This window comes from Diadema antillarum, unplaced genomic scaffold (assembly GCF_040938485.1).
Source record: "Diadema antillarum isolate AM-2024a unplaced genomic scaffold, OU_Dant_1.0 seq00000161_RagTag, whole genome shotgun sequence".
In the NCBI taxonomy this organism is placed as follows: Eukaryota; Metazoa; Echinodermata; class Echinoidea; order Diadematoida; family Diadematidae; genus Diadema; species Diadema antillarum.
Genome location: NW_027271232.1, coordinates 845,245 through 857,956, shown reverse-complemented (window position 1 = coordinate 857,956; position 12,712 = coordinate 845,245). Strand labels below are relative to the sequence as shown.

At 37.7% G+C, this 12,712-nt stretch overlaps 1 protein-coding gene across 1 annotated transcript; it reads left to right on the top strand.

Moving 5' to 3' along the window:
- The first annotated feature begins 303 nt into the window (after positions 1 to 303).
- Positions 304 to 10,675, top strand: LOC139728001 (cholinesterase 1-like). The gene is made up of 7 exons (XM_071638968.1): positions 304 to 773; positions 3,698 to 3,857; positions 5,813 to 5,890; positions 7,356 to 7,474; positions 7,896 to 8,057; positions 9,565 to 9,873; positions 10,331 to 10,675. Exons 1-7 carry the CDS (start codon positions 381 to 383, stop codon positions 10,673 to 10,675), a joined length of 1,566 nt encoding a protein of 521 aa, XP_071495069.1. The 5' UTR covers positions 304 to 380.
- Positions 10,676 to 12,712: the final 2,037 nt, after the last annotated feature.

Here is a 12,712-nt window from a genome sequence, read left to right as displayed (position 1 = left end):
TTCTTCTTTATCTGAGTATAACTGCATGGAGTACTGGTCTCACAACATCTGACGATATTAAAATTTCTTGTTAAGTCTGTCATTTCCTGTTTGTTTAATCTTGTCCGTCATTTTGATCAGTATGGAATTGCACGTTGAAGGGTGAACAGTTGAAAGAATTTCAGGAAGGTGGCGGGGGGGGGGGGCTTTTATGTCAAACGTATTGGATACGAGCAATCCTCCGTGCAAGACCTTTGGCCCCACATCATCTCTAGATACATTCAAATGTTGATCTCTCATGACCCTTCACGTGTAGTCACCTAAAGTCATAATACGTTCCCAGGCAATTTTGCAATACTACGCTGAGACCTGGGAAACAAGCTTATTCTAGTTATACCAAAATGGCTGCCACACGGATCCATTCTTTTGCTGTTGCAATTACATTCTTCGTCTGCCTGCATCGTCTTTCTTCGGCGAGTGTCGGTGAAGACCGGCAGCCGATTGTGCAGGCTGGTAAGGCCACCTTTCGGGGGAAATACATCGATGTCAGGTCTCATCACCTACCTGATTTCAGCGAAGAAGTGGCAGCGTTCACTGGGATACCTTATGCAGAGGCACCCATTGATGAGCGGCGTTTCAAACGCCCTGTAGCGAAAGTCATTGAAGGGGACTTTGATGCTACCAGAACCGACGTATTTTGCGTACAAACAATTCTACCTATCATGGATGTGCAGTTTGGTCTCCCACAGACGGAAGATTGCCTCGTCCTTAATATCTATGTGCCACAGCCTCAGGTATTTGTTTTTTCATTTCCATTTCCATTTTACTTTAAATCCATTGCTAGGCCCTTTTTCTTTTCAAGAATGCAATATAAAAACAGTAACGATCGAACTGTAAAACAACAAAAAAGTTTTTTTTTTTTTGGGGGGGGCCATATTCAATAAATCCTTTAGATACGAAATATTCAACCAATTGTTGCATTATCTCTTTCGTGATATCCCTTGGTATATAGGCAGTCGCAATAATCATAATCAAGTGATGTTTGAGGTGACATTCATTTCTTAACGAAAAAAAAAATCGAGAAAAATTATCCGCGGGGCTTCACACACAAGGGTCATAAAGGTGCAAGTGCAAGGGGAGGGGGTATTACGAATGACCTTATTTGATTTTGTTACAAAATATGATTGTGCTTCAAAGATCTTTGAAGTTTTGTCTAATTTCTAATTTAGTTGTAGAAACGACGCTACGTTTATGCGAAATCAATATGATTACTAATTGACATAAATATCCTTCATCATTGACTTGTATATACTTTTTAAAGGTTTTAGTCGTGAATTGGTGCAGATAGGGGGTACATTGTCAAGTCCATCTTGTGAGGTCCGTGCATAAAGTTCTCAAGATTCACTTATTTGCTTTACAACATGAAGGATTGTATGTGTGTGTGAGAGAGTGGATAGAAATAATGTTTTATTCTACCCATATTCCTGTTCCTATATAGCTATAAAATAACTTCTGCTGAAACGAATATCAATTGATATACATGTACACAGTCATGTACTTCTTAAACAGTGTCATCCCTTCGTCTAATGATAATGCACATACGTAAATCACCATAGCATTATCATTTTGAGGATTAATATTGGAGTGTGTCATTTAAGAATAAAAGGAATGTGCTCCAATATAAACTGCATGTATGCAAAGGCGCTTTAATCAGAAATTCTCATTTCAACATCTGAATGAAGGTATGGTGGTTCTTACAATGAGTTAGAACAGTGATGTCATCCGCAGACATAATGAAACAAAGACTCGACTTTGGGTAAATCAACAATGTCGGATATCACATTTGGATGAATCGTGATCTTATATGCACACAAGTGGTTTGCGTGTCTAGAGAAGAAACGAACCTCTCCAACACCCTTGCCCTTCCGTCAGTCTCCTGAGAGTTAGTACATTAATCATGGGGGGGGGGGGGGGTAATAGGGGGAGGTGGAGGGGAGGGGTTAGAGGTGACAGATACAACAATTTCTCTTTCACATTGTCTTTGAATATTACATTTATTTTTTTCTTACTTTTTAATTTAGACTTTTCCAAATATGCCCAGATTCTGTTGATTAAATCCCTGAATTTGAGTTCTAGAAAATCAACGTAAAAGCTCCCTCTAAGTTAGGGGTATCTTCTGCTATCATCCACCCCCCCCCCCCACTCCGCTACTCTCCTTCGATTGCGTGTTCCCACTAAATTTTGAATATTTCTCCCCCACCCCGCCACATATTTCTGCGTACCGCCATGACTTTTCTCTCTCCTTCTCTCTCTCTCTCTCTCTCTCTCTCTCTCTATTTCTTTCTTTCTCCAAAGGCTTGCAGAATATGTGAGAGTAACATACAGACACTATAACCACGTTATGTGCCGATTTCATCAGTACAATCGAACGCTCAGATAAGTGAGACCATTGACTTATGAAGTGCAATCTTTACAAGACACTCTATAAAGAAAATTATACATGAATTGATAGGTAAAGACAAACTTCTACCTTTAAACATGCACATTAAACAGGATACATTCACTATGCTTTCATTTCCATGTAACAGGTAAATATTGACAACATTGTTTATTAAGTAATCTAACTGAATATGCACGAAGAGGAATTATTTTGACGTTTAATCCAGTTGCGCCACGAGAATGATAACCTTATTATTTTCATCATCATGTTAGTTTTATGATAATAAAACAAACATTTACCCAGAAGGCGCAATCTTGATATGACGTATAGATTTGGCTGTAAAGTATAAATTATTATCGCTGAAGCCATTATGTCTTCATGTTATGGAACTGTAACTAGACGGAGACAATGAAAAAGTTACAAAAAGAACAAAAGATAATCATCTCACTAGGCATCAGAGACAGTTTTCAATGTGAATCACTTGCGTAAGGACAAAAATGATCAGACAGGTCGAATGAGTTATAAATTACTTAACAAGCTGACAACTAGAACGATATATTCCAGCCAATAAGAGTGATTTCCGTTAGAAAGAGAGACGGAGAAACTGGGACCCATTTCAAATGAATTTGATACGATAGCAACCATTGCTGTAATAGCACTTGTCATAGTAACGACGAGAACCCAGTTTCAGAGCTACCAAGTCTCACGCATTGTGAGTGAGACTCAAGCATTTAGGGTCTGTCTCACGATCTCGGGCATGACACCCATTTTTCTCACACATTGGGAGCATAGCTTAAAGGATTAAAGTGAGAGATGCGATTGAAGGCATATTTCCCTTTTGTCTTCCAAAATAAGTAAAAAATAGTTACGTACGCACCAGCTTGCACCATTAAGAGCTAAAAATTGAAAAATCTCCCTACCTTGGGAGGGCGGACACCCACTCCCATACCCCCCCCCCCCCCCTCGATCAGTCGCTTCGCTCCCTCGCTCACGCACATGTGGGCGCGCCGAGATGCTGAGTCATGAAAATCTCACTCATTAAAAAAGAATGAACTTGGCATCTATGCAGTTTTCTGATCAGATGTTGCTATTGGAAGTTGCCAATCCAGGTAGAGTTGCTAACCTAACATCTTTAATGAAATGGGACCATGGGCTCTTAACTTAACCATGTGTGATATAATACTGTATAGATTTACTGTTTACACAGATACAGAAGAATATCCAGCAAGACTGCCTATTTAGCCAATAATATGAGCTCCTTCGTCCTCCTTCCTCCAGCCGAGATCGGCAGCGGTGATGGTCTGGATCCACGGAGGGGGTTTCCAGATTGGAGGCGGGTCCATCCCGGCAATGTTGCCGACACCACTGGCTGCCATTAACGATGTCATCGTTGTAACGTTAAACTATCGACTTAGCATCTACGGTTTCCTGACAACAGGTGGGTTGAGATTGGTTTCGACGTTTCGAAGCTTTTCAAATTAGGAGGGTAGTGAAAGGATACAGAAAGAGACCAAGAATACTGTATTTGTGTTCGTTTGGAAGCACATTATACACACTTTGTTCACTCTGTACTTTTTATTCCAAATTCCAAAGATTATAGAAATTTTCATTCCAGTAAAAAAAGAAGGAAATACACAAACATATGAAATAATAGCAGATAGTATCTTTTCTTTTCAAGAAAGGTTTGTGAAAAGAACGGCAACCAATAATAACATGCAACATTGTATGTCAAACTGTTACGTCCTAGCGCATAATATTATCATAAAGGTACATGCAAACACAAAACCACCTCATTCACACACATAATGCAAACATGAAAACACGAAACCACTCGATAGCCGGATAACGCAGCTGTTTTTCATGTCATGCGTTGGGTCGAGTCGGAAAACAAGGGAACCCGCGTGACATAAGATTACATCTACAGTGTGGATGTAATTTCAAAAGGAAATCTAATATTAGTTAAATAAATTCAATTAACTACGCTCTAAACAAAGCCAACTAAGCGGCAAAAAGAGAGAACAGATTTTACTCTAAACATTTACCATTCTGAATACCAATTGCAGCAGGTGTACTCGGTATATTTGGCAGCATCTCTGACCCAGAAGGATAAGTGATTTTTTTATTGTCAGGGTCTCGGTAGACTTAAGTTGTTAGTAGTCTGGCTTCCAGACCGTCTGCTCGTACTGATTTCCTTCCCGAAAATATTAACGCCCTCTAACGACAAAAGAAGTAGCAGGTTCAGCTTGATAGTCCTGCACACGTTCGGCAAAGGAAGCAACTTCGTCGCCGCGGAGGACGGATTTTGTAAAAGGAGTACAGGTGACAAAGGGTTTAGAAACCAGACTACGATAGACGGGATTCTGACCAACTCGGTGAACGTTTAACATACTCATGTTGACATACTGTACAACTTGGTGTTTCAATTTCACTGGAGTAAGGTTGATTATAGATGTCATGCATGTGTGTGTCAAACGTCTCAGGAATACCATTAGCAAGCATATATTACAACAACAATTCTATTTATTCAAACCTATATATACAACTAATGTACCTTTTCTTATGTACCTTTTCAAATTTTGTTCTGTATCGCAAATATCCCGTGTATATGCAATGTACATAATTTCTTTGTTCATTTTGATGGAGGTGAAAATTAATAAATATATATATATATATATATATATATATATATATATGTATATATATACATATTATATATATATATATATGTATGTATATATATATATATATATATATATATATATATATATATATATATATTATAAACGAAGAATCAAGAAATAAACTAGTAATGCATTCTTTTGCCAATAAAGAATGAGTTTATTGTTCTCAAATTTTCGGTGGCCTCCACCTTCTTCAGGAGTCTCGACGGGGAATGACGGTACCAAAACACAAATTGAACACGAAGAGCTCGCACTCATATACAGACGTGGTTGCTATGAGAGTGCTCGATTCTATTCACGTTCAATTTGTGTTTTGGTACCGTCATTTCCCGTCGAGACTCCTGAAGAAGGTGGAGGCCACCGAAAATTTGAATACAATAAACTCATTCTTTATTGGTAAAATAATGTATTACTAGTGTATTTCTTGATTCTTCGTTATATTGGAGCCAATACGTGAATTCGCAACATTTCATATCTATCTATCTATATCTATCTATATATATATATATATATAAATATATAAAAACATATATGGTTTTATATACTATATCATACATTATGTTGTTTCTTTCTCTCTCTTTCTCTCTCTCTCTCCCTCTCTCTCTCTAATATACCGTTTTGCAATATTTTCTCTCTTTTTTGGTAATATCTTTAACAATGATAATGATAATAATTCTGACAGATACTTTGTTTCCTGTTGTTTTGTCTTTAGGAGACGACGTTATCCCTGGTAATCTTGGGCTGCTTGATCAGAGGCAAGCGCTCATATGGGTTCAGGAAAATATCGCAGGTACAATATCCTAACGTTCAGCCATTTCGCCTGCAAACAGACAAGAATAGATAAACATATCCCAATTTACACTTGTCTTCATCTTTAATGCATAACAGCAGGGTCAAGAATAGAGTATTAGTAGTAACATTAATATTAAATTAATGAATTAGGAGTAAAATGTAATTGAGATGTTTTATTTTCATACTTTGTACTCATTCAAGCAAATGTCATAATGTGCCTGGTTGATACCTTTTGCTGACTATTGCTAGTCACCTGGGGCGAATCAAGAGGGGTCGTTATCTTTGACCCGTTATTATCATCTTATTAACAATTATTGTTTTCTTTAACATGAGAATTCGACATGTTCACTTCGGTGCATCCAAACCGAAGTATTGCTGGGTGAATGGTTGATTCAAACAATTAGGCCTAACTAAGAATGGGAAATTTGTTTTCTAGTGAAAAAAAAAAACAGACTTCATTACAATGACAAGAACAAAATACTGCAAAATAATGCAATATATAAAAGAAAACTATTCAATCAATAACAGTCTTTAAATCTACAAGTACTTGTTACGCAACTGTGTGTGTGTGTGTATGTGTGTGTGTGTGTGTGTGTATGTATGTTTTTCCATCATAGCAGGGCTGTTTCAAGGTGATGCAATCAAACGTGTGTTTCATTCATATTTGTAATGTGCGAATATGTATAATCATGTTTTACATCCTCCGTAATGGCTTTGCCAGACATAGACTAGTGCTCTATCTTCCGTCCCACATTTCAAGTCTTCATATCGTTCAAGCAATCATTTTCATTGATCATTGTCTGAAAGCAATGCTTGTTAAGTAAAATACTTGTTATGAAAAAGGAGGTTATAAATGACTTATTTTGTTAGTGCAGTTTACACCTTTAAAGAAATGAGTATATGAATATAAGAACGACCCAAGTCCATGGAAGACCATTTCGAGTAAACTTTAGAAAACTTCATATCTTTTTTATTTTTCCAAAAATGTTCTTTTTAACTGTGATGGGAAGGCAACATTGTATATACAAATTAGAACATACATTATTATGACATTTAACATTTACATTAATTGTGGAGAGGCCATTTTGTGTGATGGACTTGGGTCGTTCATATACATGATATTTTGCTATAGAGATAAGAGAAGGATGATAGAAGGCGCTATAATATGAATGTAAGAATGACCCAAGTCATTCATTCTAACATTGATATAAGATTTAACTCATTCATTTCAGGCACTTCCGGGGGTAATAAGGATTTATCATTCATACACAAGATGAGTCCATGCATAAGCTACAATTTCCCATGTCAAACTGAATTTGGCCAAAAATTGGACTTGGGTCGTTCTTATATTCAGGTTTTCAAATGCATGTAGTGATAGTGAATGACTTGTAGTGATGTCGGAGACTAGCTTTGGCGTGCAAAATAGGAACAACTTCAATTTTTTTTTCTTTCCTTTTCTTCAGCCTTCGGTGGCGATCCCGCTCGGGTGACTATCTTCGGAATGAGTGCCGGAGGGGCGAGTGTCAACCTCCAAGTGTTATCTCCTATGAATGCTGGTCTCTTTTCAGGCGCTATCATGCAAGTAATGTCTTGATTCTAAGCCTTATATAGAATATATATGATATATATAATATACATAATATATTCAAAAACTATTAAGTAATTAATCTAATATGGATTACCTGGTTGACCTCACACCAACTTATCAACTTATCAAGGTCTCATAGCATTTACTTTTACATTAACTTACCAAAATCAATGTGACATAATGGTCAGAGACGTTTGAGCAAGGTGATCATACACTTTTACAAAAGAATTATCTTTTTTTTAACGGGGGGAGAAGACATTTTCTCTCTCATTTCAAAGAGACCATCATAGTTGCTCCAAAACGTTCTTTTCCCGGAAAGTATTGAACAACATTGTGTCGGCGTTTCAGTCACTCTTTCGTCCGCATTTTCACACACTTATCCTCTTGTTCTTATTCATTATGCTGGAATGGACAGAGCGGATCGGCTTCTGAATGGTCTACGAGGACTAGAGAAGAGGCGAGAGAGAAGGCGTTTACCCTGGGCGAGGCGCTAAACTGCGACGCGGTAACAAGTGAGGAGCTGCTGGAATGTCTCAACAGCAAATCGGTGGAAGAGATCGTCGACTTTCTCGCACGAGTAAGAATAGGATGGCATTTGCTGTGGCACCAGACAAAGGAGGAGGAAAAAAAAAACTTGCTACTCGATGAATTATAGTATTATGTTTATTCTACTGTTTTAAAGACACGGTAGCGTAGCAAGACATGAGTGGCCTGTCTGAATCCATCTTTACTCGCTGTCCACGAATAGCGCCCGTCAGCGTATGCGCATCGAAGCGTATGCTCTATCGGTTAGGACCGACTACGTGAGAGATTCATTGGTCTTCTGACTATTTACAAGGAATTCAGAAAAAAAAATGACAGAAAAAGAGGCTGTATATGATATATTATATAATATATATTTGACCAGCGGGCCAGGCTTCTTAAGCAATGGTATCTCCACGCTACCTGGTCTTTAATGCATTTGTGACTTTTGTACATCGGTCCCTAAAAGAGTATAAGCGTGTGTAGTGGACGCCCTTAAAGGAAAACATTACTTATTAACGCTTGCTTATGCCATTATAAAATAGTAATGATACAAATTATGATAATCATAATAACAATTGTTATGATTGGAATGATAATAAATCTAATGATAATAATGATGATAATATATCATATCATGGGGACAAACTTAAGGTCTTTTACTTACGCCTGCCCCAAACTTGGAAAAAGCCTTCATAAGGACATCAAAATGTTTATGACATGTTACACCTTTAAAAAAAAAATGTAAACAACTTTTTGCTTTTGTCTTATTTTGGCTCTGGATTCATGTCCCTTATGCACTCTACAGAGGGCCTGTGGGCAGTAAAAGTTAAATGTGTTATTATTATGACTAATATCATTATCATTATTATTATTATTATTATTATCATTATTATTATTATTATTATTATTATTATTATCATTATTATCATTGTCATTATGATGATGATGATGATGATGATGATGATTATTATTATTATCATTATTATTATCATTATCATTATGATTGTTATCATAATGAAAATGTGTACTAATGTGTTGATATTCTTTTCGTGCGAGTAATTTCTTTTCCCTTACTATTTTTCTTGAGCCTTGAAAAGTAATTTGTGACAACAAAACAAACTGTATACATGGGCGTGTATGTTTATCCACTGGTTATATTTTAATCCGCATTTTGATAAATAAATTCTTAATTTAAAGTTATACATTCTATTATTAGGTAGAGAAAATTGGAGAAGATCCCTGCCCTCTCGCAATCACCTCCCAAGCCCCCCCCCCCCCCCAAAAAAAAAAAGAAAAAGAAAAAGAAAAAAGAAATCTTGGTAAATCAATTTATCAAATGTATTGTTAAAAACATCATCTTTCAACAAAATTATTGACAAATAAATGCGATAAATCATTTTCAAATATTTACAATTACTGTTTTGCTTATGGCCACTTATGAAGTAAAGACATGAATTTAAACATGTTAATTGAGAAATCATGGAGGTATTTTGGTAAGTACAAAAAGTGTCATTCTCTCCTCTTCTGTTGCAATATTTTTGCTCTCATATCCCTGATAGGATATAGATTTCGCGTCAAAAATCATGTCTCGCCCTGTGGTCGACGGCCAATTCATTCCACGAAATCCTTTGGACATGGCTGCTGATGGCGAGTTCAACCGTGTCAACACAATGATCGGCTACCTCAGCGACGACGGGACCGTGTTTATGCTGCCACAACTTCGAGGCTTAGAGGGACACCATAAACCAGTGATGAACAGGACGGTCATGGAGCGCTTCCTCAGTGATAACCTATTCTTCATGGACGAAGGTGGCATAGACCACCAAGTGCTTGACGCGATCACATTCGTCTATTCAACAGCTGATGAAGTAATTAAACTAAATCATTTTTTTTTTATACAGGCGTGCCAAAAAGAAAGAAAGAAAAAGAAAACTTTCTCTACATCTATCGCTCTATCCATCATTAAAAAAAACCTACAAAGTGTTGAGTCAAATGAAGAAGAATATCATTCTGCTACTGAATTCGCGGGTGTTTCTTTTAAGCATATTCTAGGTCTTTATGTTAGAACTATCTCACTGCACATCAGCTACTTTTCTGGTATGATAATTACTATTAGGGCCATGATACGTTTCTCTTTCTTTTTTACACTGACGTATGAGATAATGAAACATTAAAAACATGATAGCTGCAGACAATACCTCTTTTTCGCCCTTTGGTCAGTAATATCAGGGTGAAGAGTCGTATAGTCATGTTTGTGTTTCTTCTTTAGGCGTATGGTAAAGAGTATGAAGATAAATATTTCAAGTTACGATTTTGTTTCCACAGCTGAGCGATCCCAACCGCGACTACTTCGACATGGTAGCCGAGCAGTTCGGGGACAGTTTTTTCGCTTGTCCAGCCTTCGACATAGCGGAGTACCTTTCCGCAAGAGGAAACGCAGTCTACATATACGTCATGTCCCATGTCCCCTCAATTTCCTTCTGGGGCAGGGACGTCACGTGGGTGGGTGCGACTCACGCAGAAGATATCCCGTTCGTGATGGGTTCGGCCCTCACAGTGTCTTGCGACGACGACAGCCTCCGAGTTGGCGAAACAAAATTCACCAGCGAGGAGGCACGCATATCATTGCAGATCATGAAATACTGGTCCAACTTTGCAAAGACGCAGTAAGTTGAGATTATAATGTATAAAATATTGTTACAGCTTGACATTAGGTATTACAGTGTATTTCATAAATCACAAGATGTCAGCTTAATGACGACAGGACTGATGGCCCTATTTGTACACGAATTCAAGATGTAAGTTAATCTTACGCACAAATTCTAGTTTGTATTTTTCTTTCTATTTGATCTCATCAGTAGTTGCACATGAGGGATATGAAATCAGAGCCATAAAAATAACGGGGATATGTTGTTTCATTCAATGATATATATACAGACGGACGTTCATTTTTCTCTTTTGTTTTCGTCCCAGAAATCCCAATCTCTCGTCAGTAGATGACAACGATGAGGTTGGCTCTTTGTACCCACCTTGGCCGAAATTCAACAAGGAGAAAATGGCTTACAAAGACATCTCGTTGTCCTTCGAGAACCGCTTTGGTCATCCCAAGCCGAAGAAATGTTACTTCAACGACAAAATGTTGCCGCAACTTCGAGCAAATGCAGGTAAAATATATGATAATGTGAAGTGTGATCACACTTTAATTTCAATAGTTCTGTTCCACTCACCATTCATCTTGCAGAAATCATAGTCATGGAATGCCCATGGCTTCATGCACATTTACCGTTACTGCATGGTCCAACTCCATTGACTAGATGATGCATATGCACACGGTACAAAACACATCATACATTTCTCATGTTTCGTTCCAACTCATTCCCATTATCTTATGCCAGAAAAACAACAACCAGCAAACCAGTCAGAATGATATGTGCACATACGACACACACACACACACACACACACACACACACACACACACACACACACACATACACACACACACATACTCCTGAATGCTTCGGTGTTATATTTTAATTGACTTTGACATTTTGACATAGCTGGGGCGTGCTGTAGGAGCCTGGCGATTCATGGCAATGACGTTTACACATTTCTTGCCCCAAGGAGGCCTGTTTAATGTGCCCCTGTCGTATTTTCTATTTCTGCTTAGTTACTGTTTTTATGTTTCATTCCCTTTCTCTATCATATTGCATCGAAATAGGTCTGTAACTATTACAGTTCGCACATAGAACGGCTTAATGCTCGTTAACATCTGACTTTTCATAAACTTGTCTCCTCTTTGCCTTTTAGTTTTTGGTCTCAGAAAGAAAACTAAACAAAGGAATGAATAAATAAACAAAATGAAAAAGGAGTGATAACCTTTCAAGTCTTTACTTTCTTTCGCCAATATATGCCCAATGATAGATATTTTGCAGCAGTTGCACAATGTAACTAAACTCCATCCTGTCTTCCCTCATTTTACACAGCCGAGATCCAACGCCTGAGGTCCATGGTTGGAGAGGGAAATGACTAATCCGTGATTCCCAGTATCATTGGGTCTGTTCGGAGCATGGAACATGCTTGGATATTTGTTCCAGATTTCGCCTTTTCGCGTCATACTACTTTTTCATACTATTACTCAGCTCTAACTCTTCATTTTGCGACAGTTCGTATTACGAAAAAAAAAATGTTGGGTGCGTGTTTTCTATATTTTCCTGAGATCAGCAGGATTCATGTTGATTATTTGACTTACAAGTACTCAGAAACTTTACCATCCCTTCTCTGATCCCACACGATTATTATACAAAGGGATGATGTTGTGCACTGTGCGCTATCTCTGTTGTGTTGTGTTGTGTGTGTTTTTTTTTTTTACTGTAATGTTTGGTTGCCGATATTTTTCTGTATTTCCTTCATGGTAAGTTTTAACAGAAATTATTTGAAATGCAAATGACAAAATAATCAAATGATAAATATAGGTTTTCCCGGTCAATATCCTACTTTTGTCTTTTAAGTTGAAACCCTCCTACGAAGATAAATAGGGCCCACACTTCAGTTAGCCACAAAGCCCCCAAAACATTGAAGGAGCTGATCTTTCAACCTTTGATCTCTTGTCGAGCGAGACATCGCGGCATGTAGACTTGAGCGTGGCGGTACCACTGTGCACATTTATCTTGGGTAATGACGTCGACTTCCATTCTCCCAACCTGC

Coding starts and splice junctions, on each gene's coding strand:
- LOC139728001 (XM_071638968.1), top strand. CDS start 381: ATGGCTGCCACACGGATCCATTCTTTTGCTGTTGCAATTACATTCTTC. Junction 774..3,697: donor TCTATGTGCCACAGCCTCAG/GTATTTGTTTTT, acceptor TCCTTCCTCCAG/CCGAGATCGGCAGCGGTGAT. Junction 7,475..7,895: donor TTTCAGGCGCTATCATGCAA/GTAATGTCTTGA, acceptor TGGAATGGACAG/AGCGGATCGGCTTCTGAATG.